At 46.8% G+C, this 24,121-nt stretch overlaps 5 protein-coding genes across 9 annotated transcripts; 4 read left to right on the top strand and 1 right to left on the bottom strand.

Moving 5' to 3' along the window:
• Window positions 1–993: 993 nt before the first annotated feature.
• LOC6726425 lies at window positions 994–4,105 on the top strand. 2 transcript variants are annotated; one of them, XM_016172366.3, is made up of 5 exons: window positions 995–1,393; window positions 1,448–1,757; window positions 2,223–2,950; window positions 3,023–3,371; window positions 3,442–4,105. In XM_016172366.3, the coding sequence occupies exons 1-5, from the start codon at window positions 1,238–1,240 to the stop codon at window positions 3,747–3,749; spliced, it is 1,851 nt and encodes a 616-aa protein (XP_016039988.2). In that variant the 5' UTR covers window positions 995–1,237; the 3' UTR covers window positions 3,750–4,105. The 2 variants fall into 2 exon arrangements, with proteins under 2 accessions (XP_039153637.1, XP_016039988.2); XM_039297703.2 differs by having other exon boundaries at window positions 994–1,393; window positions 3,023–4,105.
• Window positions 4,106–4,351: 246 nt separating this feature from the next.
• On the top strand, window positions 4,352–8,771 carry LOC120285358. The gene is made up of 3 exons (XM_039297702.2): window positions 4,352–4,524; window positions 4,769–7,260; window positions 7,430–8,771. The coding sequence occupies exons 2-3, from the start codon at window positions 4,802–4,804 to the stop codon at window positions 8,499–8,501; spliced, it is 3,531 nt and encodes a 1,176-aa protein (XP_039153636.1). The 5' UTR covers window positions 4,352–4,524; window positions 4,769–4,801; the 3' UTR covers window positions 8,502–8,771.
• Window positions 8,772–9,016: 245 nt separating this feature from the next.
• Window positions 9,017–15,435, top strand: LOC6726423. The gene is made up of 6 exons (XM_039297701.2): window positions 9,017–9,189; window positions 9,434–12,456; window positions 12,625–13,500; window positions 13,573–13,758; window positions 13,819–14,020; window positions 14,090–15,435. The coding sequence occupies exons 2-6, from the start codon at window positions 9,467–9,469 to the stop codon at window positions 14,702–14,704; spliced, it is 4,869 nt and encodes a 1,622-aa protein (XP_039153635.1). The 5' UTR covers window positions 9,017–9,189; window positions 9,434–9,466; the 3' UTR covers window positions 14,705–15,435.
• A 318-nt stretch (window positions 15,436–15,753) lies between these two features.
• LOC6726421 (post-GPI attachment to proteins factor 2-like) lies at window positions 15,754–20,357 on the top strand. 3 transcript variants are annotated; one of them, XM_002107342.3, is made up of 5 exons: window positions 15,754–16,103; window positions 18,051–18,242; window positions 18,887–19,151; window positions 19,207–19,425; window positions 19,516–20,357. In XM_002107342.3, the coding sequence occupies exons 1-5, from the start codon at window positions 15,963–15,965 to the stop codon at window positions 19,674–19,676; spliced, it is 978 nt and encodes a 325-aa protein (XP_002107378.3). In that variant the 5' UTR covers window positions 15,754–15,962; the 3' UTR covers window positions 19,677–20,357. The 3 variants fall into 3 exon arrangements, with proteins under 3 accessions (XP_002107378.3, XP_039153639.1, XP_039153638.1); XM_039297705.2 differs by lacking the exon at window positions 15,754–16,103 and adding an exon at window positions 16,240–16,406; XM_039297704.2 differs by lacking the exon at window positions 15,754–16,103 and adding an exon at window positions 17,706–17,737.
• A 1,262-nt stretch (window positions 20,358–21,619) lies between these two features.
• LOC6726420 (transmembrane protein 185B) lies at window positions 21,620–24,091 on the bottom strand. 2 transcript variants are annotated; one of them, XR_005544665.2, is made up of 5 exons: window positions 23,754–24,091; window positions 23,605–23,675; window positions 22,628–23,202; window positions 22,043–22,567; window positions 21,620–21,986 (listed from the first exon to the last, which is right to left on the bottom strand). XR_005544665.2 is itself a non-coding variant. In XM_002107341.4 (4 exons), exons 1-4 carry the CDS (start codon window positions 23,789–23,791, stop codon window positions 22,175–22,177), a joined length of 1,077 nt encoding a protein of 358 aa, XP_002107377.1. In that variant the 5' UTR covers window positions 23,792–24,091; the 3' UTR covers window positions 21,620–22,174. The 2 variants fall into 2 exon arrangements, 1 of the variants encoding a protein (XP_002107377.1); XM_002107341.4 differs by having other exon boundaries at window positions 21,620–22,567.
• Window positions 24,092–24,121: the final 30 nt, after the last annotated feature.

Below are 24,121 nucleotides of genomic sequence, written 5' to 3'. Positions count from 1 at the left end.
TTTTATTGTTTACAAAATAAGCGCAGTATTAAATCGCAGGCTTAAATGATTATCATAACTTATGATCCACTGTAAAAATTATCTTTACAGGACTATTTCCATTGATAAAAATGAACGAAACATGGTTTGTACATACATATTATTGCCTGAAGTACGGGTCTCTATTTAAAGAAACTGGAACTTTGTCGTCATTATGAGCTAGCACCCAAAGAAACTCCGTGATGTACAACTTAATCGCATGCTGACACCTTATCTATATTTATCCATATCCCCCTTCTGAGTCACTTTGCTCTTGAACAAAAAGCCAAAATACCAAGATTTGCCCATCATAATATGAAAGATGGAATCTTTGGATTGGCAAATCCAAATATGCGCGAAGGTAATTAGTATGGAGGAATATAAACGATTGGCTTGAACAAAACGGTTAATATAATACGTGATGAACAGTGGAATATATATATATATAGTATGCAGTTTTGGGTCACCTATCACCTATCTAGTGCCATCTAGTGGATATTTTGGAACCGATAAGCGCATATCTGCGTTGGAGTTACATATGTACATTCCATAAAAATTCCAAATTCGTAAGCGATATGGGGTCAATCGGAATACAGAAGCCTGGTGACCTTGTTAGCCGTTCTGGGCGACCACCACCCACCAGGTGTCTGTCGATCTAGGTGTACAGTTGTATGTGTATGTCCAGCCCAGTACCCATTTATCTGCTCCAACTGGCGGCCATAAACATAATCCGGCGCTGACGCCGCTGCGCGCTGACTGAATTGCAGGCAAACGTTTTACATATCTGACGTTAATCTCACGGATACACGGCTTTATGGATACACGGATACGTAGATACGCAGCTGCGCAGATACACTTGTGCAGTGTGTGGACAGAGATATCTCTGTGGTATATCTGGTATATCGTCGTGATAAGAGGCCCGATGTTATCAGCCTGCCTCTCCGGTTCTCCGATTCTCCGGGTATGGGTACTGGCACTGGTACTGGTACTGGTCCGTACCGCTCGTGTGTGCTCCATATGTGTGTGCTAGCGCCCATTATCTAAACGGTTTTTGGGGTTTGGTGAATGATGAATGCCAGCGGCTAGACGGAGCGCACACAAAAATTCCAAGCGCCCAGCGAACGGATACGGATCAAGCTCCCCGAGTTAGCCATCTAGTCGTCCATCTAGTCCACATCGAGCAGAGTCCGCGTAGCCGCACATTGGTACAGCCAGCTAGATGGCAACCTCAGCGATCGGCGGGGCGGGCGTGGGCGTGGCTGCCTCCGGTCCAGTGCGACGACCCACCGCCAGAGCCACCGCCGGAATCCAGAGACGCAGGGTGGTCAAGAAGCACATCCAGCAGAAGTACATGCTCTGCGGCTTCGCCATACACGTAAATACATGGTATATGCCATCATTATGTCTCTCTAACTCCGTTGAGATCTAGGCTTTCCTGGCCACTCCCGCCTATCTGTACGGGAACGTGGTGGAGTCCGACAAGGATCTGGTGTTGAGGATCTGGCCGGCGATCGTTTACCAGGCCACCGGCGAGCTCTGCCGCTCGATCATGGAGCACTTGGACACAGAGTACAGTGGCAGATCGAGGGAGACGACCCAGTACCGACGGGTCTTCCTCCTGGCCACGCTCATCGCCTGCGTATCGCTGATGGTCAGCGGGATCCTGTTCTCCTCCGCCTGGATCGTGGTCACCACCACCACACAGGTGGTGGCCATTGTCTTCTACGGATTCTTTGCAGGTAAGTTACCTGGGATTCAGTCATCCGTAACCAGTTTTGCCTAATCATCTGTCATCCGCAATCTCGAGTCCAAAAAGGCGGGAAGCCTTTCGTACAGTTGTGCTTATAAACATAGTTGTGTGTGCACTTTTAAGAGAAAGTTTTGGATATTTTTCAAACTTATTAAAATAAAACGACAGCTTCGCTGTGACAATAAGTCGCTTATCGTATACCCAATATATCACGTATCTATCACGTCTGTATATTGGTGGGCGTCATTATTACACTGCACGCCTTATCAGTCCGATTTTGTTTATGTATACAAATATAAGGAATTCAATAATTTCATAGTTTTGTGCCGCAAGGAGATAGATTAGCACACCCTGTTAAAGATTCAATGATGTTAAACCTAAGTTAAAGTTAAGTTCGATTTTGAAATCGGAAAATCGGCAAATTAAACACTTACATTCTATCCCCTTGTCCAAGGTATCGGTTCCAGCTTGTACCTGTGGAAGACGCACGTCATCCTGGAGGCAGTGCGTCCGCGGGAGGACAAGTACGTCCGCAAGACGATCCACCTGTGCGGCGAGGCCTTCTGCCAGCTGTTCCTCTCGTTCGTGTTCACCAGCCTGCGCACCCTGTACGGCACCGCCCAGTCCATCGTGCTGATGTCCGCCCTGCTGGTGAACCTCATCCCGCTGAGCCTGATCATTACCAAGCATCGCGAGGATGCCTTCACCACGAAGCGGATATCGGTGATCAAGGCGGAGACGGGATTTGCTGCACTGCCGCTGCGAGCCGCACTGGCGGCCAACTTGGTGGCTGACCAGCTGGACGGATTGGACACGCTCTCCTGGCGGAATCCGGCCACCACCGAAATGGCCACGCCCAGTGGTGCCGTCGCCGCCGCTGTGGTGGTGGACACGCACAGCAACTACATGCTGGCCACCGATGAGGCGTACGTGACGTATGTGAATCCCAATGGGGTCGAGATCATGGAGATCATACCCGAGGAGGACGAGACGGTGTCCATGATGCGGTCGAGTAATGCGACCATCGACAATTACGCCATGTCCGCCTCGCAGATGTCGCACAAGTCCCTGTCCAATGGACGTCTCTATCCACTGACGCCCCAGCATCCTGTGGGCACGGGAACGGGAACTGGAACTGGTACAGGTAGCTCCTCACCCCTACCTCCCGACTATGCCAACCTGGTGAGTAGTCCGCAGGCTTTGTGCAATATGGTGACCGGATCTGGAACCTTTCCGTATGCTTCTCATTTTCAGCGTCGCATCCGGCGGATGTCGCGTGCGGTGACCACGCACCTGTGGTGGAATCTGCTGGACAAGATCGCCATGCCGCTGCAGCAGGCGCTGCTGGTGCCGCAGCTGTATGCCACCACGCTGCTCCTCTCGGCGGACATCTTCAGCTACGTGATGTGCCTGACGGTGCTGCCCGGACTGGCGGTCAGCCACCATGCGCTGAAGAACGCCGAGATCCCGTTCCTCTTCTCGCTGCTGGCCTTCCCATGGATGTGCTTCTCGCTGATGACTCCCCGCTTCGGCACGAGCCTCTATAAGCGGAAGCTCCAGTGGCACACGCTGGGCAGCATCTGCAAGTGCCTGGCGCTGATTTGTGAGTCTTGTGATACGCATTTCAAGCTTTCCCCGGCCATCAATAGATCCTTCTTTTGTTTCGCCCCCAGTCATCAGCTTCTCCACCTCCAAGCTGCTGCTCAGTGTGTCCGCCGTGCTGCTGGGATTCGGCCAGGTGGTGACCGCCTTTCTGCAGGAGCTGGTCTTCCAGATGGGCATGACGCGGGCCAACTGGACGGCCATCCGCCGTCCGGTGCACTTCACCAACGGCCTGCTGGTTCTTCTCTGGGGCGCGCTGGCCCACTGGGTGGTGGAGCGGTACTCCTTCCAGGCCACCGTGGGACTGGCCGGCGCGCTCTACGGAGCTACCACGCTGCTCTGGAACTTCCTCTTCTTCTGCTGCCAGAGCAAGGATTGAGGGACTGAAGAATTCGCGCACTTTCACACAACAAGGCATCGTGTGTGTGTGTGTGTGTGTGTGTGTCCTGCTGCTGTGGCTGACGTTGTTGTTGTATTTGTGCAGTGATATTAATAAATAAATATATAAACTATAAGCAAGCAACATAAATTTAAACTTGAATCTAATAAGCTATCGATAAAAGTACTATCAATTCGAAAAAAGAATGGAATGCTGGCCGTTAAAATATCCCTAATGATCTTCTTTTTACAGAAGCCTTTATTTTTCCATTAAACTGCGAGACTACTGTACTTTGGAAATGTGGACGTACATACATATGTATATGTAAAAGCGTTTTTTTTCAATTAAAATAACTTAATTTGATTTTTTTTAGATATCTATCGCACACTAAAAAAAATTGTATGTTCTTACACAATTCGGTGTGTAAGAAAATCAAGAAAATATTGTCGAAAAATGTCCCTTTTTTTTCCGGAATTTTCGTATTTTTACAGTAAAACCAATTGCCGTTACTTCTTCAGATATTCGTAGGTAATTACATTCGCTGCGTGACAAAAGGTGCCTGCTACGATTTGGCTGCCTTTACCAACACTGTTGGCAGATATCGATATCGATTAGCTTGGTATTATAGAGCAATCGCTTGTACGGTCATACTAAGGCACCAGTAGGCCAAAGAAACTCTGAAATTTTCTTTCTTACTACAATTTTCATCGAGCTGAGTTGCAAACTTTTCTCAAGTGACAGTGAGAAGTGTAAATTATTAAAAACGGGCCAAGCGGTAAGTGTTTGTTGCAATGAGCTTGTGGTGGGGCAATCAGTGCGGTGCAATAGCAGCGTCGGCATTTTCCGGCGGCCGCGGAAGCGGCAACAAGCAAAGACGGCGAAAAACAGCGAAAAATGCGCAAAATCGGGCTTGCTCTTTGCCGGTTCGTTTTCCTTTTTGCTTCTTCTTCTTCTTGCGATTCTTGGAAGCAAACGCGTGTGGAAAAGCAGTTTCTGATTAAATTTCAATTTGATTGCAGCTAAACATTGTGAGAGGGGTAGCGAACATACGCATGTCGCTACCTCCCGAGGACACCACTAATTCCGCACACGAATACGCACTCCAAATCGGGAGCAATGTATCGGCAGCCCGAGTAGTCGGTTCGGCAGTAGGACAGCGATTTTCGCCGTCGCCAGAAGCTCATCCGGACGTGATTGAGATTTCAAGTTCGGAAAACTCTCCAGTATGGCCGAGTAGATCGGAAGAAGCAGCACCCAACGCCGCAGCGGCACAACTCCTGTGGGCGGAGAATCAAGGCCTCACGACATCGCACTTATTGCCAACTGAACCGACTTTCGAGACATTGAACACCAATGCGTACTCCTCGCCACCAGGGGATTCACGATTTACGTTCCCGAACCAGAACTACTCGCCGCTGCTGCCGCGGTGTGTCCCAGTTCCGAATCAGCGTTACTCTCCATCTGGATCGCCAATACACCAACTCCATGAGCTGCAAAACTGTCCATTGATAGATTCGCCGCTAAGACTGCCACCTCCCTCGCCCAAGGAGGTACCAACACCGAGCATCAACCGTACAGTTGATGCACTGATCGACCTTGACCAAAACCAGCAGGTCATATATTATATCCAGCAGTACAACAATGAGCCAGTTCTATATCAACAAAACATAGGATCGGGATTCCATGTATACTATCAGGCACCTGAGGATAATCAACCGATTTTATTATCCGAAATCCAATGGGAAAATCTCCCGACTCCTGCTGAGATTCAGGAACAAGACCAGGACAATATCGTAACCGAAGTTACGGAGCTTGCATCTCCTGTTGTTACTGATATACACGTACAAAGTCCTCAGTGCGTAATCGAGATCGATGATGAAGATGATGAAGATTTAAAGTTTGCATCTGATGATCACGAGCAACATCTGTACACTATATCTGAAACCCACGAGAAAATACAACAAAGTCCTCAGTTCGTAATCGAGATCGATGATGAAGATATTGAAGATTTAAAGCTCGCATCTAATAATCTGGAGCAGCATCTGCACACTATACCTGAAACCGAGGAGAAAAAACAACAGATTGCCAACGAATTCTCGGAGAAAATTCTCCACCTTGCTCCTGATATCCCCGAGCACAATCAACAAACAGCCGAGCTCCAAAAGGAAGGTCTCCAGTTCGATTCTGAAATCGAGAAGCGAGATCTGCAGATTGTTACTGACACTCACAAACAAAATCATCAAAATGTAACCGAGATCCAGGAGGAAAGTTTCCGGTTAACGTCTGATGCACAGAAACCAGATCAGCCGACCGTAGTTATTGAAATACAGGAAAATGCGCAGCTCGCATCTGATAATCAAGACCAAAAAGTGCAGACTGTTACCGAAATTAACGAGCTTTCGAGAGAAAATGTCCAGTTTGTAACTGAAATCCTGGACGCCCAGAATCCCCAGCTCGCAAAATACATCCGGGAGCAAAACCAGCAGATAACAGCTGAAGACCAACAAGAAGAGCAACATTACATGAATTTTCCAGAGATCCAAAAGCAAAGTGCACAGCCTGCATCTGAATTCAAAGGGGACAAACAAAAGCTGGCATCTCAGTTTCTGAAGGGGAACCAACAATTTCCATTCAAGCTCCAGCAGCAAGATCAGCTGAGTGTGCCAGAGATCCAGAAGCAAAGCCACCAGTTCGAATCTAAGGTCAAAAAGAAGAAGTTGCAGCCCTTTTCTGAATACCAGCAGAAAGGTCAGCAACTATCTGATCATATCGAAAATAGGCAGATAATTCACCAGGAATTCACCAACCACTCTAACCAGGTTTATTCTAAGGTCCAGTATATACAAACTATACAAACTGCGCCTCCGCAGGAGAACAACAGTTTTGAGGTCCAACCAGCAAACGAGGTAAAAGAATTCCAGCGGGACGGAGAACTGAATATTTACCCAGGCCGCCAGCATCAGAACTTTGTTGTTGAGGGTGCGACACCATTACCGCACGCTGAAGCTCAACCAGGACCTACTCCAGAAGATATATCAGACTCCGTTTCACTTGAGCATGGAGAGTCGAACACCATTTGTATTCGCAATACCTTCCAACAAATTCGAGAGATCTCTGATAGTCTGGTGGCCAATCCAGAGCAACCCGAAGCCGCAAACCACCGGCTGTCACTTTACCTTCTGCGCAAGAAGCTGGCCGATGTGTGCCATAAGGTTCTAACCGAAGCTATACAAGGCCGGGCCACCGATCAGTGCATCACCATTCTGAGAGAGATTCTCGAGCAAACTAAGGAATTAAGACCACGCCCCAAACGCCCCACGAAGGATACCGACATCCAAACAGAAATTTCGATGGGCTTAGAAATATTGAAAAAGATCCGTGGTATGTTATTCGATTCCAGAGAAAGCGAAACTGACTCCAGGGAGACCGGAACGGGATTCCAGGCTCAAAACGGAAAAGGTCGTGGTGCCGGCCGCCAGCCGGAAAATAATTATTTATCGAAGAAAAGACGGTAAGCATTAAAAGTCTCATTTTGTTATTTTTTTTTCTAAATCTAACTAAGTAAACCTGCGCGCTTAGGAGAAAGTATTAAATTTGACAATTTGATATCACAAATGTTAGACATAATCATTGCTACTCGTATGTAGAGAATTCCACTAATGATTTTTCTCTACTTTCAGTAACCAAGAAGAGAATCCTCGTCTAGTCAAGTACCGCCGTGTGGACAACAGCTTTCCCCGCTTGATAACGAACGAGACGGCCGAGGACCTGATTCCCAACAACTCCATGGCCGAGCGGGATAAGCCACAGAGCTCAAAGCGGCTCTCAATATTTAATCCGCCGGTATACACGCAGCACCGGGTGCGCAATGAAGCCCCCTACATACCAACCCCATTTGACGATGAGGAGTCGTCACAGAGATTTGCTAACGCCGGGCCATCATCCAGGCCCATGACTTACTCGGATGCGGTGCGTCTAGGCCAGAATGGCATCGCCGAGTCGCGCGTAAATGGGCACTCCAGCCATTCGGTGCGCAGCGCATCGGCTCGGGTGCAGGGAAGCATTCTGTTGCACGAGATGATCCGCAAGGATCAGGAGCAGTATACCGATCTTATCCGTACCGCAGCCCAAAGTAATTCCATGGGCGGTCGCTGCGTCAAACCGGGTACCCCGCCGACGTTTCAGCGGGGTAAAGCTCAGTCGGCAACCGGGAGCGGTTATTACTTACTGCATGACAACCAATCAAATATAAGGAATTCGCATCCGCCGTCACATGGACATGCGAACCGTGAGCTAACGGAGTACGCCAAATTGATCAGCCGGCAGGACGAGAACAGGGCTCCAACACCACAACAGCCAAAGCGAAACGCTAGCAATAGCTCTGCCAGCCACTCGTCCACTACTTCCAGCAGCGGATCTTCCTGCAGCACTTGTTCAACTTGCTCGACTTCTTCTGACTCTGAGCCAAAGTCGTTTAAAGATAGCTCGAAGGTCAGCGCCGCATCCGGCGGATGTCGCGTGCGTGGACCACGCACCTGTGGTGGAATCTGCTGGACAAGATCGCCATGCCGCTACAGCAGGCGCTGCTGGTGCCGCAGCTGTATGCTACGTGATGTGCCTGACTGTGCTGCCCGGACTGGCGGTCAGCCACCATGCGCTCAAGCACGCCGAGATCGCGGGACTGAAGAATGCGTGCACTTTCACACAACAAGCCGTCGTATATGTGTGTGTGTGTGCTGCTGCTGTGGCTGACGTTGTTGCATTTGTGCAGTGATATTAATAAATAAATATATAAACTATAAGCAAGCAACATAAATTTAAATTTGAATCTAATAAGCTATCGATAAAAGTAAAATCAATTCGAAAAAAGAATGGAATGCTGGCCCATAAAATATCCCTAATGATCTTCTTTTTACAGAAGCCTTTATTTTTCCATTAAACTGCGAGACTACTGTACTTTGGAAATGTGGACGTACATACATATGTATATGTAAAAGCGTTTTTTTTCAATTAAAATAACTTAATTTGATTTTTTTTAGATATCTATCGCACACTAAAAAAATTGTATGTTCTTACACAATTCGGTGTGTAAGAAAATCAAGAAAATATTGTCGAAAAATGTCCCTTTTTTTTCCGGAATTTTCGTATTTTTACAGTAAAACCAATTGCCGTTACTTCTTCAGATATTCGTAGGTAATTACATTCGCTGCGTGACAAAAGGTGCCTGCTACGATTTGGCTGCCTTTACCAACACTGTTGGCAGATATCGATATCGATTAGCTTGGTATTATAGAGCAATCGCTTGTACGGTCATACTAAGGCACCAGTAGGCCAAAGAAACTCTGAAATTTTCTTTCTTACTACAATTTTCATCGAGCTGAGTTGCAAACTTTTCTCAAGTGACAGTGAGAAGTGTAAATTATTAAAAACGGGCCAAGCGGTAAGTGTTTGTTGCAATGAGCTTGTGGTGGGGCAATCAGTGCGGTGCAATAGCAGCGTCGGCATTTTCCGGCGGCCGCGGAAGCGGCAACAAGCAAAGACGGCGAAAAACAGCGAAAAATGCGCAAAATCGGGCTTGCTCTTTGCCGGTTCGTTTTCCTTTTTGCTTCTTCTTCTTCTTGCGATTCTTGGAAGCAAACGCGTGTGGAAAAGCAGTTTCTGATTAAATTTCAATTTGATTGCAGCTAAACGTTGTGATAGCGGTAGCGAACATACGCATGTCGCTACCTCCCGAGGACACCGATTTGTCCACTAATTCCGCACACGAATACGCACTCCAAATCGGGAGCAATGTATCGGCAGCCCGAGTAGTCGGTTCGGCAGTAGGACAGCGATTTTCGCCGTCGCCAGAAGCTCATCCGAACGTGATTGAGATTCCAAGTTGGGAAAACTCGCCAGTAGCGCCGAGTAGATCGGAAGAAGCAGCACCCAACGCCGCAGCGGCACAACTCCTGTGGGCGGAGAATCAAGGCCTCGCGACATCGCACTTATTGCCAACTGAACCGACTTTCGAGACATTGAACACCAATGCGTACTCCTCGCCACCAGGGGATTCACGATTTACGTTCCCGAACCAGAACTACTCGCCGCTGCTGCCGCGGTGTGTCCCAGTTCCGAATCAGCGTTACTCTCCATCTGGATCGCCAATACACCAACTCCATGAGCTGCAAAACTGTCCATTGATAGATTCGCCGCTAAGACTGCCACCTCCCTCGCCCAAGGAGGTACCAACACCGAGCATCAACCGTACAGTTGATGCACTGATCGACCTTGACCAAAACCAGCAGGTCATATATTATATCCAGCAGTACAACAATGAGCCAGTTCTATATCAACAAAACATAGGATCGGGATTCCATGTATACTATCAGGCACCTGAGGATAATCAACCGATTGTATTACATATCGTGGAGCACAATCCTCAGATTATAACTGAGAGCCAGGAGCAAACCAACCAGATTGTCCCCGAAATACAAATCAATAATATCCAGGAGCAAACCCACCAGATTGTCCCCGAAATACAAATCAATAATATCCAGGAGCAAAACCAGAAACTTGAAAATGGCACCCCGGAACGAAACCATCCGATTGTAACTGAAGCTCAGGATCAAAACCAACAGACATTAACCAAGATCCCAGAGAAATGTCTTCAGCTTGCATCTCCTGTCATTACTGATATACAGGTACAGAGTCCTCAGGATGTAATAGAGATCCAGGAGCGAAATCACCAATCTGTAACTAAGATCCAGGAGGAAGTACACCAGACTGCCCCCGAAATCCAGGTGAAAATTTTCGAGATCTCATCTGATATTCAAGAGAAAAATCAACGGTTTGTAACTGAGGAACAAAATCATCAAACTATAACCGAGATCCAGGAGGATTACCCGATTGTCTCCGAAATCCAATGGGAAAATCTTCCGATTCCTGCTGAGATTCAGGAACAAGACCAGGATAATATCGTAACCGAAGTTACGGAGCTTGCATCTCCTGTTGTTACTGATATACACGTACAAAGTCCTCAGTGCGTAATCGAGATCGATGATGAAGATGATGAAGATTTAAAGTTTGCATCTGATGATCAGGAGCAACATCTGTACACTATATCTGAAATCCACGAGAAAATACAACAAAGTCCTCAGTTCGTAATCGAGATCGATGATGAAGATATTGAAGATTTAAAGCTCGCATCTAATAATCTGGAGCAGCATCTGCACACTATACCTGAAACCGAGGAGAAAAAACAACAGATTGCCAACGAATTCTCGGAGAAAATTCTCCACCTTGCTCCTGATATCCCCGAGCACAATCAACAAACAGCCGAGCTCCAAAAGGAAGGTCTCCAGTTCGATTCTGAAATCGAGAAGCGAGATCTGCAGATTGTTACTGACACTCACAAACAAAATCATCAAAATGTAACCGAGATCCAGGAGGAAAGTTTCCGGTTAACGTCTGATGCACAGAAACCAGATCAGCCGACCGTAGTTATTGAAATCCAGGAAAATGCGCAGTTCGCATCTGATAATCAAGACCAAGAAGTGCAGACTGTTACCGAAATTAACGAGCTTTCGAGAGAAAATGTCCAGTTTGTAACTGAAATCCAGGAGCACGCCCAGAATCCCCAGCTCGCAAAATACATCAGGGAGCAAATCCAGCAGATAACAGCTGAAGACCAACAAGAAGAGCAACATTACCTGAATTTTCCAGAGATCCAAGAGCAAAGTGCACAGCCTGCATCTGAATTCAAAGGGGACAAACAAAAGCTGACATCTCAGTTTCTGAAGGGGAACCAACAATTTCCATTCAAGCTCCAGCAGCAAGATCAGCTGAGTGTGCCAGAGATCCAGAAGCAAAGCCACCAGTTCGAATCTAAGGTCAAAAAGAAGAAGTTGCAGCCCTTTTCTGAATACCAGCAGAAAGGTCAGCAACTATCTGATCATATCGAAAATAGGCAGATAATTCACCAGGAATTCACCAACCACTCTAACCAGGTTTATTCTAAGGTCCAGTATATACAAACTATACAAACTGCGCCTCCGCAGGAGAACAACAGTTTTGAGGTCCAACCAGCAAACGAGGTAAAAGAATTCCAACGGGACGGAGAACTGAATATTTACCCAGGCCGCCAGCATCAGAACTTTGTTGTTGAGGGTGCGACACCATTACCGCACGCTGAAGCTCAACCAGGACCTACTCCAGAAGATATATCAGACTCCGTTTCACTTGAGCATGGAGAGCCGATAGAGTCATTCAACCCGAACACCATTTGTATTCGCAATACCTTCCAACTAATTCGAGAGATCTCTGATAGTCTGGTGGCCGATCCAGAGCAACCCGAAGCCGCAAACCACCGGCTGTCACTTTACCTTCTGCGCAAGAAGCTGGCCGATGTGAGCCATAAGGTTCTAACCGAAGCTATACACGGCCGGGCCTCCGATCAGTGCATCACCATTCTGAGAGAGATTCTCGAGCAAACTAAGGAATTAAGACCACGCCCCAAACGCCCCACGAAGGATACCGACATCCAAACAGAAATTTCGATGGGCTTAGAAATATTGAAAAAGATCCGTGGTATGTTATCCGGTTGGTATACTTCCAGAGAAAGCGAAACTGACTCCAGGGAGACCGGAACGGGATTCCAGGCTCAAAACGGAAAAGGTCGTGGTGCCGGCCGCCAGCCGGAAAATAATTATTTATCGAAGAAAAGACGGTAAGCATTAAAAGTCTCATTTTGTTATTTTTTTTTTCTAAATTTAACTAAGTAAACCTGCGCGCTTAGGAGAAAGTATTAAATTTGACAATTTGATATCACAAATGTTAGACATAATCATTGCTACTCGTATGTAGAGAATTCCACTAATGATTTCTCTACTTTCAGTAACCAAGAAGAGAATCCTCGTCTAGTCAAGTACCGCCGTGTGGATAACAGCTTTCCCCGCTTGATAACGAACGAGACGGCCGAGGACCTGATTCCCAACAACTCCATGGCCGAGCGGGATAAGCCACAGAGCTCAAAGCGGCTCTCAATATTTAATCCGCCGGTATACACGCAGCACCGGGTGCGCAATGAAGCCCCCTACATACCAACCCCATTTGACGATGAGGAGTCGTCACAGAGATTTGCTAACGCCGGGCCATCATCCAGGCCCATGACTTACTCGGATGCGGTGCGTCTAGGCCAGAATGGCATCGCCGAGTCGCGCGTAAATGGGCACTCCAGCCATTCGGTGCGCAGCGCATCGGCTCGGGTGCAGGGAAGCATTCTGTTGCACGAGATGATCCGCAAGGATCAGGAGCAGTATACCGATCTTATCCGTACCGCAGCCCAAAGTAATTCCATGGGCGGTCGCTGCGTCAAACCGGGTACCCCGCCGACGTTTCAGCGGGGTAAAGCTCAGTCGGCAACCGGGAGCGGTTATTACTTACTGCATGACAACCAATCAAATATAAGGAATTCGCATCCGCCGTCACATGGACATGCGAACCGTGAGCTAACGGAGTACGCCAAATTGATCAGCCGGCAGGACGAGAACAGGGCTCCAACACCACAACAGCCAAAGCGAAACGCTAGCAATAGCTCTGCCAGCCACTCGTCCACTACTTCCAGCAGCGGATCTTCCTGCAGCACTTGTTCAACTTGCTCGACTTCTTCTGACTCTGAGCCAAAGTCGGTTAAAGATAGCTCGGAGGTCAAGGAAGCCAAGAAAGCCAACGAAACCAACAAAACCAATGAAACCAACGTAACCATGAAAATGTAAATTAATGTTTTATATCCAAACGTGATTCATTTGCAATAATGCAAAATCCTGATTTTATCACCCAATAGTGAGACACCTCAACCTCAACCTCAACCACAACCTCAACCACCTACCAGACGCACCAAAATAGGCTCATTGCAACAGCGTTTTGCCAACTGTGTGTTCCTACGGGATGACTTTGCGGAAAATTTCAAAGCAAGAGCGATTCGCCGACAAGGGGCATCCATGCATCTGCTGGGCTTAGCCGAACAACAGTAAATATTTGTAACGCTATAATTATGTCCAGTTCCAGGAGCCTTTTTTTTCAATTTCAGGGCTAATGTCAGCACAGATGAACGCATTGCTTATGAAAAGAAACTACGGGAAATCATGTTCCGGTCTGGTACCCCCCACCGGCCCTTTTTTGAAATCCGGCCAGTGGATCAGCCAGATGAGAAGAATGAGACCAAGCTCATTCCGCTAACACAGGAGCAGTACGTTCGCTTTCGCGAACTGACAACTTCTCCCATTACGAAGGTAGGCAAACGAATATATTGATGTGTCCTCGTACCCATTTAATGCTTGCGCTTTAAAATCTTATTTCAGAACGTAATTTTCAAATATAACCTACAAATAACTACCGACGACACGTTCACGTTTACTGATGGGGAATGGCTTAACGACGCGATCATCAACTTTTACATGTCCATGCTGACAGAACGCTCGGAGAAGCGAGCTGGCGAACTTCCCGCCGTTTACGCCATGAACACATTCTTCATGCCCCGTCTCCTGCAAGCTGGGTATTCAGCCGTTAAGCGCTGGACTCGCAAAGTGGACTTGTTCAGCAAGGACATAATTCCGGTGCCAGTGCACTGTGGCAACGTCCACTGGTGCATGGCCATCATAAACTTGCCGAAACAGACAATCCACTATTATGATTCAATGGGAAGGCCAAACCAACCGGTGCTTGATACTCTACTACGCTATTTGCAAGAAGAGTCACTAGACAAGCGCTATAAGCCGTTGAATATCACCGGTTTCGTTGTCGAGAACGCACAGAATATACCACGTCAAGGAAATAGCAGCGATTGCGGAGTCTTCAGCTGCATGTTCGCCGAGTATATAACGCGTAATGCTCCGATTACCTTCTCTCAGGCGGAAATGCCTTACTTCCGCAAGAAGATGGCTTTGGAAATCGCCGGCGGAGAGTTGTGGCAGTAGGCCACCAATCACACAGCTAAGCAAAATTCTTTAGTTATCTTTAAAAACTTTACGTACACACTCCAAGCATGAATTCGCAACAAGTACTTAGCCATCTAACGAACTCGTTTATTAGATAGAATCGAGATGGCTGAGACCCCTGCTGGTGCATTAACTTGTTCTCATATCTGATTGTAACAGAGAATCTATTTCTTCAATAAAATGTCACCAAGTAAAAGCGCTGCGAATAAGGATCTATTAATCGCCGAATATCTTTGAGTTTATAATTAATATTTAGAATAGAGCAAGCTAAGAATGTGTACTAATGTAATGTAATGTACTATTCTAATCCTAACTCTAAACTAGGAATTACTCGATTTAATATTTTTTACATTGTCTTTTCTTTTTCATATCGTTTAGTCAGGGCCGTCGATAATTGAAAATCATGCTAATACTCCACTTAATTTTTGGAATTACACACTATCGCTCTTTTTTAGAAAATGTCGCTATATTCCTATAAATTAGATAATATTGATAAGGAATCAATCTTAATTCAGTATATTTAAAAATGTAGCTTATTCAAGCAAATAATGCTGTTTATAGGTAAATATGGGTCAATGGTATGTTTTGTTTTTGTAAAGATTTTCTCTAACCCTTCGGAAGTAGTAAGCCTTTCATAACCTAAGGTACATAATGTAATATAATTTATTTTTGCAGAGCGAACTAAACAAATATATATTAAACAAAAAATATATGAAAATTCTATGATGCACAGGGAGAAGGATGCAAAAAGGGGCCAAAGGTGTGACAATTTGAGTTGTTCATTCAAATCTCGCAAAAACCGAAAATAAATTAGTTTAAACTGCCGGCAAACTCTTGTTTCAACGACTTGGTTGCTTAGCTTTTTCCGTCTTGTATGGATAATTTCGAAACAGATGTGCAGAGATGCCCGCTATGGTCGAGCGTGCAGTGTGACCCTGTCACACAAAGCATAATGGTAAAAACGAAAGCTAACGGTATATGGCCAGCGTGGACTTGCCACCCCAGCTGGCCAGTGGGACCAGACCGCGCAGGAAAGCAGCCACTGGGAACACGGACCGCGGAGGAGCAGCAGTTGCGAGAGAGGCGCGCGCGCGGTCACAACTGGGCGACGGCAGCGATTGGGGCATGCAAATTATGCCAAATAGCACCATCGACAGGAGCACGAGCACGAGAAGCAGCAGCAGCAACGCCACAGCCAAAGCCATCGCCAGCGTCAACGCCGACAACCGAGCACAGAATGCAGCAGAGCACCGGAGCGGCGACGTCATCCGCAGCAGATAGCGGGATGGGGGCGACGGACCTGGTGTCCAGGTGCGGTGGCGACGGCGGGGGAGGTGGCGGGAACAGCTGCTCCGGCGGATCCAGCGACCCAGCAGCGGTGAGAGGCGTTTTTCCATGAAGTTGCCCAAATTTGTTGCTTTTCTCTTCTTCTTGTTCTTTTGTTTTTTTTTTAAGTGTTCGTGCGAGCCAGTGTGTGTATTTACGGTTTGTTTGGCCTGGCCAAAAATTATATAACTTTAAGCGGAGGCAGCGCACGCTTAGTGACACCCCCAACCCTCCTCCTACTTCTCCTCCTCCACAATCACCCATTTCGCCGCGCTGCTCTGCAAAAAGCGTTGTAAACGCGCACAACAACCGTGCGGGTGTGTGTGTGTGCCTCCGTCCGTGTGTACATGTGTGTGTGAGTGCGAACGTTTTATTTTCCATGCTCCTCCTCGTCTCGTTTGTTGTAATTTTCCGCAGCCAGCGCGCATGCCACCCCCTCCCCCCTCCCCCCCAGCACACTTTTCACACCGAAAATATTTTCGAATTGGTTCAGAAATCGCCAAAATGCTGAAATGCTAAAAACCATAAATTTTAACACCCAGAATCAGTGCATTTTAAAAAATCACAAGTCATATTTTTACTGCACTAGTTATTCTGTAAGGTTTGGTTTGGTAATCAAGCTAATAATATTTCTTTCGAAGCCACAATCCTCTCTTTAAAGTCGAAAATCCATTTTAAGCATGATTTTGTACCACTAACAGGAATAGAGTGTTCAAAAAATGGATAACTTGCCGAAATCCCAAAGTTTATTGGATTAGCAATAAATATATAGAATATAGGAATAGAATTATTAATATTTTAAAAATCCCTCTAAATGTATCGCTAACTGCATGAAACAACGGATGCATCTTTTTGAAATGCAGATACTTGATTTATGAACCAAGTTCCAGCTAAGTGTTGCAAGTTTGGAAAATATTGAGCTGATGAAAAATATTCTCCGTGCACTTCTGCTACACGTTTTCGTATTTATTTAGTTTTTCTCGCTGGCTTGCCTAATTTTCGAAATGCGTGTATTTACACAGCGGCGCTTGTTTGTTTGCTTCTCGTTTTAATCATTTATTCGATTTCGCCATGTCCTTGCGGAGCCAACCAACCACCCAGCCAGCCACCCACCCACCTTTGGCCCAGTTCCTTGGCGAGCTCGAGCTGCTCGCTTCCGGTGTCCCGATTCAATCGCAGCACATATTTAATTTCATTTCTGACGCCCGGCCAATTTCCCATTAACTTGAGCTAATTAATTTTGGCCAGCTGCCGTTGGTAATAATGGTTACGTCAGGCGAGGCTCGTCTATTTTTGGTCCTTAATCCTTTGCTGCTTCGCAGCGCCAGAGAGCGATAAAGAGAGGAAGAGAGAGAGAGAGAGGGAGAGAGTGTCCTTGCCATCCCCCCAGGTTATCATTCATCTCCTGCCCCCCGCGCTACCCATGTCTGCCCAAGCACTCAAGGACTTGTTTATTTATAACTCCGGCTCCTCCAGTTCGGGATGCCAGGCGAACCGCATTCGCTATTCAGCCGGATCGCATAGTTTCCGCCTTAATTCGCTGCGCCACATCGTTCGTCTTTTGTTTATTGATTTATTCACACGCCTTCTGTTTGGTTTTCATTTCTATTTTTACCTTTATTTTTTAGCGCTTTATCGTTGTTGTGCATTAACCAAACCGAACACTCGACCACCAACTATGGCCAGGTAAGGGCTACCATCCCATTCCATCCTACACTCCTCCATTTAAGAGGCGAAACCACTGCGGTCCTGGGCTGGAACGAAGTCACATAAGCAAAATACTTAGTATCAATGATAACTTAAAGAATGGAAGAATGGATTTTAACTATCAATTTAATATTTTTGAATTTACTTAATTAATAACCAAAAGATACATTATCCAAATACTCCCATCACGTGTTATTATGTGGCATTTCGCACATCCCAAGTATAGTGCGCAGTGGTTTTGCTTGTACTCTGCTCGATCCTAATGGCCCCCACTCCTTGCAACTCCTTGCAGATCAACACAACGATTAGCTCCAAGCAGGCGGACGCGAGGGAGCCGCAGGAGGAGCAGGTGGCCATCCACTACTTGGCTAGCTTCCATGAGCTGTGCGTGGTGACCGCCCTGCTGCCGCTGGTGACGCTCTTCACGTGCTTCGTGACCGCCTACGTCTTCCAGTACGACGATGTCCACGAGACACATTGCCGCGTGAGTAAATGGGCTCCGGGGGATCCAAGCGTATTCAGTGGACAGGATGACGGTGATGGTGATGAATGCTTTGGGCAGGGCGCGGCGCGGCTAACTGCTCCCAATCCAGTTAGTCCCGTGGCCAACAAATCACTGTCATCCCCGCGGGAATCCCGCCGAGATTGGAGACACGCAAATCCGCTTTTCCAAACGATTCGCTGACATCGCTCCACGCATGGCGGTTTTTATTTTCCCCAGCGGTCATTGGATGAATGTTTGTTTGTGGCAGATGAACTCTGAATTGTGAATCATTCAAGAAATGGTTTGAATATTTGTACATTTTATTTTAATAACAAGAAATTTCACCAGTGAAATATATTCCCAGTTGGCTATATCTGAAAAGGATATATTCATTGTTCAAATGCATCATTATAATTAGATTTATCATTAGATTTCACTGCAATGTGTTAACTCAAATAGATTTATATATGATTTTTTTGCGTTATTAATATATATTTCGATTATCAGTGGCCATGATTCATTTTCCTTGCAAGTAATTGAGAGTATTCACTTCAAGGGGAACCCGTTCGTATTCAAGAGTATCTCAAACCATACCTTCAGTCTGCATATTAATCACATTCCGTAATTGTGGCATTCGTTACCAGGTCTACAACATTATACCCTCGATAAGTGCAATTACCGGCGTCAGTCCGCAGCGCTACTTCTGGCGCTTCAGCATCGCGCTCCACATCGGACCGCGAATCCCCATCGCCTTCGTCTACAAGAACTACTACCGCTCGCAGCTGCGTCGGATCAGTCCCGCCCAGGTGCCTCAGACGAGCCTGCTCATCACGCTGATCCTGGTGCTCAACTGCATCGAGATCGCGTCCCTGGGCGGCGTCACCTATATATCGAATCGCGAGAACTACCGTAGGTCCTGCCCAGACCCCTTACCGCACATCTGATCTGAGTATCCCTCTTCCAGCCGTTCACGAGCGCATATTCATCACGTTCATGGTCTGCTCGCTGTGCTACATGCTGGCCACCATCAAGCTGAACAGCATCCTCAATGCCGGACAGGCGCTGAGCGAAAAGCAGCTCCTCTCCATCAAGTGGAAGAAGATCCTCTTCGCCGTCTCCATCCTGAGCACCGTCGGCCTGCTGGTGTTCTTTGCCAAACATCGCTTCTACTGTCACGACTTGGGTGGGTTTCAAATCTCTTTATGCCACCTTTATCCCGATACCCGATACAGATAATGAATCTCCCTCTCTCTACTCCCACTTCTCTTGACAGCATTCAGTTGGTTCGCGTTCTTCGAGTACTTGATCGCCATCGCCAACATGCTGTTCCACTTCACCATCATCTGGGACTTCCCCTCGCAGTTCATGATGATCGTGCAGGGACCCCGCGAGAATCTCGCCCAGTATTTGAGCAACCGGCCGAAGCTGGACTAGATTCGGCCCGGACTAGATGCCCCCAGCACGCCACATCTCCTCCAGTGAACAGTGCGTGCGATTCCCGTGCGAAACGTACAATTAACGAACTTCTTCAACTTTAAAACTAAGCGCTTCCATGCCGATCAACCATAGCAAACTTAGCCTTCTTCTATTTCTTCGATTCTCTTTACACTTACACTTATCAATCTAAGCCGAAAGCGAAACCAAACCGAAATCCAGAGATAAGGAACGCAATACGATACGAAACCAAAATGTTCCATAGTTCCATGATTAATATAGCTATTGAATTTAACAACAAGTATGTAAAGAATTTTGCCAGATTAGAGGGCATACCGTTCTATGTACACATTCTAAATACGTGAAATAAGTTACCTAGGGATTAAGTGCACCCAAAACAAAACCAAAACCGAAACCGAAACCAAAACCAAACCAAATGGATCGCAGCTCGCCAGATCTCATGTCAATTTCGAATCGAATGCTAGGAGCCAGCCAGGGGCGAGCAGTTTCATTTGTTAGGCAGTAAAGTAAAGTAAAATAAATAGAAGTCGCATTACTTACCACTTAGTACATATCGTTTATACAAGATGATAACGAGCAGCGGGAAATAGCCTCCTTGGGACAGGCCCTATTGGCCCCCATCCACAAAAAAAAAAAAAAGAAAAAAGAACAAAAAACAAACCGAAAAAGAACAAGGACACGATTCTAATAGACGGTAATCAGACAATAGACATTAAGTGTGCGACTTTACTGCGGGCAACGAACCAGGACCTCCACGGATTCCATCCGCGCAGTGATGGCAAATGGTATTTCCCGGATAGTTGATAGCTACTCATGCACATAGTTTTAGAATCCGTCACTGATCGTGGATCGGATCGAGTAATCCGAATGGGTGTGGAGGTGCGGCTTCTGGTGCTCACGGGGTCAGAAGGTCGGTGGTATAAGTAAATGTAGCCAAGTAAACAATTGTTCTTAGCCAACTTTAATAGTGAAATGAAATTCGAAAGACGGAGCAATCCGGTGAAAACTAGAGGCCCATAGGTAACCAATTTGCAAACCAGATTAGGATCAATATATTTTGCAGCAAAGGAGATGCGTAGGTGTTTTTTTTTCCTCTATACAAGAGTACTTAGTGTAAATCGAGAAGAGTTCAAATTGATATCGCTACTTGGCCAACTTTGTGCCATATGTACACAGCAGAGTCAGGCGGAAGGTTTTATTCGATAAGTAGTACGTACGATTGCTACCCTTAGTTATGATTGCGATTGAGCATTGTATTTGCGGGAGATCGACGTTTTAGATAATTACCCCGTATAGCTAAGCCAATGAAACAATTGTTAATTCTCACACAAAAACCAAATACCAACGGATACTCACTAAAAAAAGTTATACAGATTAACAACTCGAGCCAGCTCACGCCCACTCATGCGATATGTTATGCAATAGTTGAGTTGCCAGTTGCACCTCGCGATCGATCAGAATATATATATTGAATTTGAATTATTGTTAATGCTTACACGGCCTGCGTTTATCCCACATTAACTATGTATATCTATACTTATAGCTCTGTCCCGCTCCGTTTCGATTTCCCATTTCCGATTATGTGCCTCTCTCTCTTTCCCACGCCCCCAAGGATATGTACTTCCAGTCGCATCCGATCTGATCCGATCCGGGTGCGTACTATATTCATATATATATGCGCTTTATATATACTGCTCATCGGCTAATCTTCAATTATTTGATCCGGCAGATGGATGGTCACTTTTTAAAATGCAACTTTTTACCTTTGCATAACTTTTTAGGCGACACAACGTAAGAGAATTAATTAAAAATGAAATGCAAAACTTAACTATGAAATACATATGTAAACTTTGTAGCTTCCTAATTTGAATAAAGATTAATACGACTCACACGAATCTCGAACCATTTCAGGAGAGAGTAAGTTTTCATTGTGGAAGCACTTAAGTATATTTCTCGTTTTCACGTACTCTGTTAATTATTTACACTTTATAGTAGGGCATTACACATAAGTGGGGCTTCTCGAGGTGTGAGAGATGTTACATATAATACTAGCACACGAGTCAAAATTCCGAATGCGGCGATGTCCGATTCGTGGTCAAGGTGGAGTCCGATTCGGGTCTGGACAAAAGCGTGTGGTCAGGTCCTGTATGTTTGTATGTGCTATCATATGCAGGCGGATGCGTGGAAGGGAGCATGGTGGGGGCGAAGTGCTTGTTTGGTGGATTGGACGTGATTCGTGGGCGGTGTTAGCATTTGGCTTACAATTAAAATTCAGTACGAGTCTAAAAGCTACGACCGATGCGTGAGTGTGTAAGTGGGTATGGGTATGCTTAACAATGCCTAACCTGGACAAAGGTGTGCGGCATCTCCGTGTGCGCGTGCAAAGAGGCTGTCCTTAAGTCTACGTGTTTCTTGCGATTTATTGTTGATGTTGCTGTTACTGTTGCTCCTGTACTGTGCTGTGTGGCCATCTATATCTAATCCGGCAGATCGATGCTGACGAACGGAACCACCGGCTTGAGAATGTCATTTTTGGCCCCCTTCTTGCTCTTTTTGTCGTGCTTGTGGAACTCGTGCAGCTGCTCGCTGGCCGCCGTGCTCGTCGAGGAGGACGCTGCGTCCAGCGGCATGGACTGTGCGGCATTGCTGTGGGTTTCCGGGTGGTAGCTGATGTTGCCGTACTCCTGCAGGAACGGCATCGCGGACAACAGGAACTGGCTGAAAGACTTGCGGATGCCGAACCACCACATGTTGCCGCCCTTTGCCGAGGAGCTGAGAACTATTAGCGCCAGAATAGAGACGAGCAGCGGTGAAAAGACCACGATGTACGGGAACTTTAGCTCGCCGTCCAGCTTGTCGCAGATGACCACCTGGCGGAATAGATGGGTTAGCCATGCACTATTTTTTGGAGGGACTAGATGAGGTCTCACCTGAAAGCAGAGCAGTGGGAGCACCGTACAGATGTTGCCCACTGCTGCGTTTAATGCCGCCTTCTTCTGCTGCAGCGAGACCTCCGGCGTACGCATCATGATGCCACAGAAGATGATGTTGTACAATACGCTGACCAGGCTCAGGCATATGACGATCCACATGGGCACAAACACTACGTCCCAGTTCCAGTAGACAAACCGATCCAGCTTTAGCGGCAGTGAGACAAACTGAAGCGCGTTGACCGCCAGGAAGAGCTCCAGCTCGAAGGAGCGATCGTGCTTGACGGCCCACACGCAGGCGCCCACACTCACCACCGAACCGAAGATCAGCGGAATGAAGACCAGCACCCACAAGTGACGGTCCGAGGTCAGCTTATCGCAGGCCAGCAGCTCAAACATCAGCAGGATCAGGTGCAGGGCCAGCGAGATGAGCATCGCTTTGAACTGGGTGTAGGCATCGCCCTCGAGCCGATAATGCGGATAGCGACACCACACAATGGCTCCCACGATTGCGCCCAGGATGGCGGTGCATTTCCATATCCACAGCGGTGTGAAAATCGCCCAGTAGGGCCAATCTGGGATAAGGCATTCGATTAGACGAGGCTACTAGGCCAATAATAAGGTTAATGCCCTACAGCAAATCTAGCTCAGTAATTAAAAATCAAATATTTAGCTTAGATTAGTTATTAAAATAGCGGGAGAACTGATATCCTCGTTAAGGTACCAAATTTGGATAACCCTCTATGGTCAGACATTGCTTTGTCCAATCTCAGATCTGCTTGGTAACCCTTCTATAATATAAATCTGGACTATTCTAATTGGTTGCTCTTTCTCTAGAAGAAGCGATGGTGCAGCGTCCACATATTTGTCTATGGGTCGTATATGGTTGTGGTATGATTGTATTTTCTTGCATCCCCGTGCTATTTTAATTCTGGGTGACGTTGTGTATTCCAGAACTGTCACAGAAAAGTACCCACCTATGAAGTTGTCCAGGCGCAAGGCGAAGAGCGTGACAAAGATGAACAGGCTGCAGTGGACGATGAACTTGCTAAAAGAGAACATGGTCGATTATGTTTTCGAGTGGGAACCAATGCGATCTGGGTGTCCGCAGTCGGAGGCTTCTCACCAGGGATTGAAGTCGCGGAACAAAGATTCCAGATTCATGTTGCTGGGGACACCATAGAGCTGTGTCAATGGCGAGCGCGACACTGGACACTTGGTACCTGGACACTAGTTGCTCGTGGGCACCCGCCGCACTGCGTCCGCTCCTGGCAGCGATCTTCGCCCGAACGAGGCTGTGTGTTATGATGGAGTGGGGGGGCAGTTAGTACTCTACGCCTGGTGCCGATCTTTCACCCCTTTCCCAGCAGATATTCTGTTCTTTGTTTTATTTACACACTTTTTTGACTGGCATTTCTGTCCCGAGATTCGATAACGATAACTCCTGCCTGCTCTGACGATTGGCCTGACAACGACTAGACAGATGTCTGGCTA

This window comes from Drosophila simulans, chromosome X (genome assembly GCF_016746395.2).
Source record: "Drosophila simulans strain w501 chromosome X, Prin_Dsim_3.1, whole genome shotgun sequence".
Taxonomy (NCBI): Eukaryota; Metazoa; Arthropoda; class Insecta; order Diptera; family Drosophilidae; genus Drosophila; species Drosophila simulans.
This window is presented reverse-complemented; position numbering and strand designations above follow the sequence as displayed.

Coding starts and splice junctions, on each gene's coding strand:
- LOC6726425 (XM_039297703.2), top strand. CDS start 1,238: ATGGCAACCTCAGCGATCGGCGGGGCGGGCGTGGGCGTGGCTGCCTCC. Junction 1,758..2,222: donor CTTCTACGGATTCTTTGCAG/GTAAGTTACCTG, acceptor CCCTTGTCCAAG/GTATCGGTTCCAGCTTGTAC. Junction 2,951..3,022: donor CTCCCGACTATGCCAACCTG/GTGAGTAGTCCG, acceptor TCTCATTTTCAG/CGTCGCATCCGGCGGATGTC.
- LOC120285358 (XM_039297702.2), top strand. CDS start 4,802: ATGTCGCTACCTCCCGAGGACACCACTAATTCCGCACACGAATACGCA. Junction 7,261..7,429: donor TATTTATCGAAGAAAAGACG/GTAAGCATTAAA, acceptor CTCTACTTTCAG/TAACCAAGAAGAGAATCCTC.
- LOC6726423 (XM_039297701.2), top strand. CDS start 9,467: ATGTCGCTACCTCCCGAGGACACCGATTTGTCCACTAATTCCGCACAC. Junction 13,501..13,572: donor ACCAACGTAACCATGAAAAT/GTAAATTAATGT, acceptor ATCACCCAATAG/TGAGACACCTCAACCTCAAC. Junction 13,759..13,818: donor CTGGGCTTAGCCGAACAACA/GTAAATATTTGT, acceptor TTTCAATTTCAG/GGCTAATGTCAGCACAGATG.
- LOC6726421 (XM_002107342.3), top strand. CDS start 15,963: ATGCAGCAGAGCACCGGAGCGGCGACGTCATCCGCAGCAGATAGCGGG. Junction 18,243..18,886: donor TCCACGAGACACATTGCCGC/GTGAGTAAATGG, acceptor ATTCGTTACCAG/GTCTACAACATTATACCCTC. Junction 19,152..19,206: donor ATCGAATCGCGAGAACTACC/GTAGGTCCTGCC, acceptor TCCCTCTTCCAG/CCGTTCACGAGCGCATATTC.
- LOC6726420 (XM_002107341.4), bottom strand. CDS start 23,791: ATGAATCTGGAATCTTTGTTCCGCGACTTCAATCCCTG. Junction 23,676..23,753: donor TTCCGCGACTTCAATCCCTG/GTGAGAAGCCTC, acceptor GTTCTCTTTTAG/CAAGTTCATCGTCCACTGCA. Junction 23,203..23,604: donor GCGCCTGGACAACTTCATAG/GTGGGTACTTTT, acceptor GCCTTATCCCAG/ATTGGCCCTACTGGGCGATT.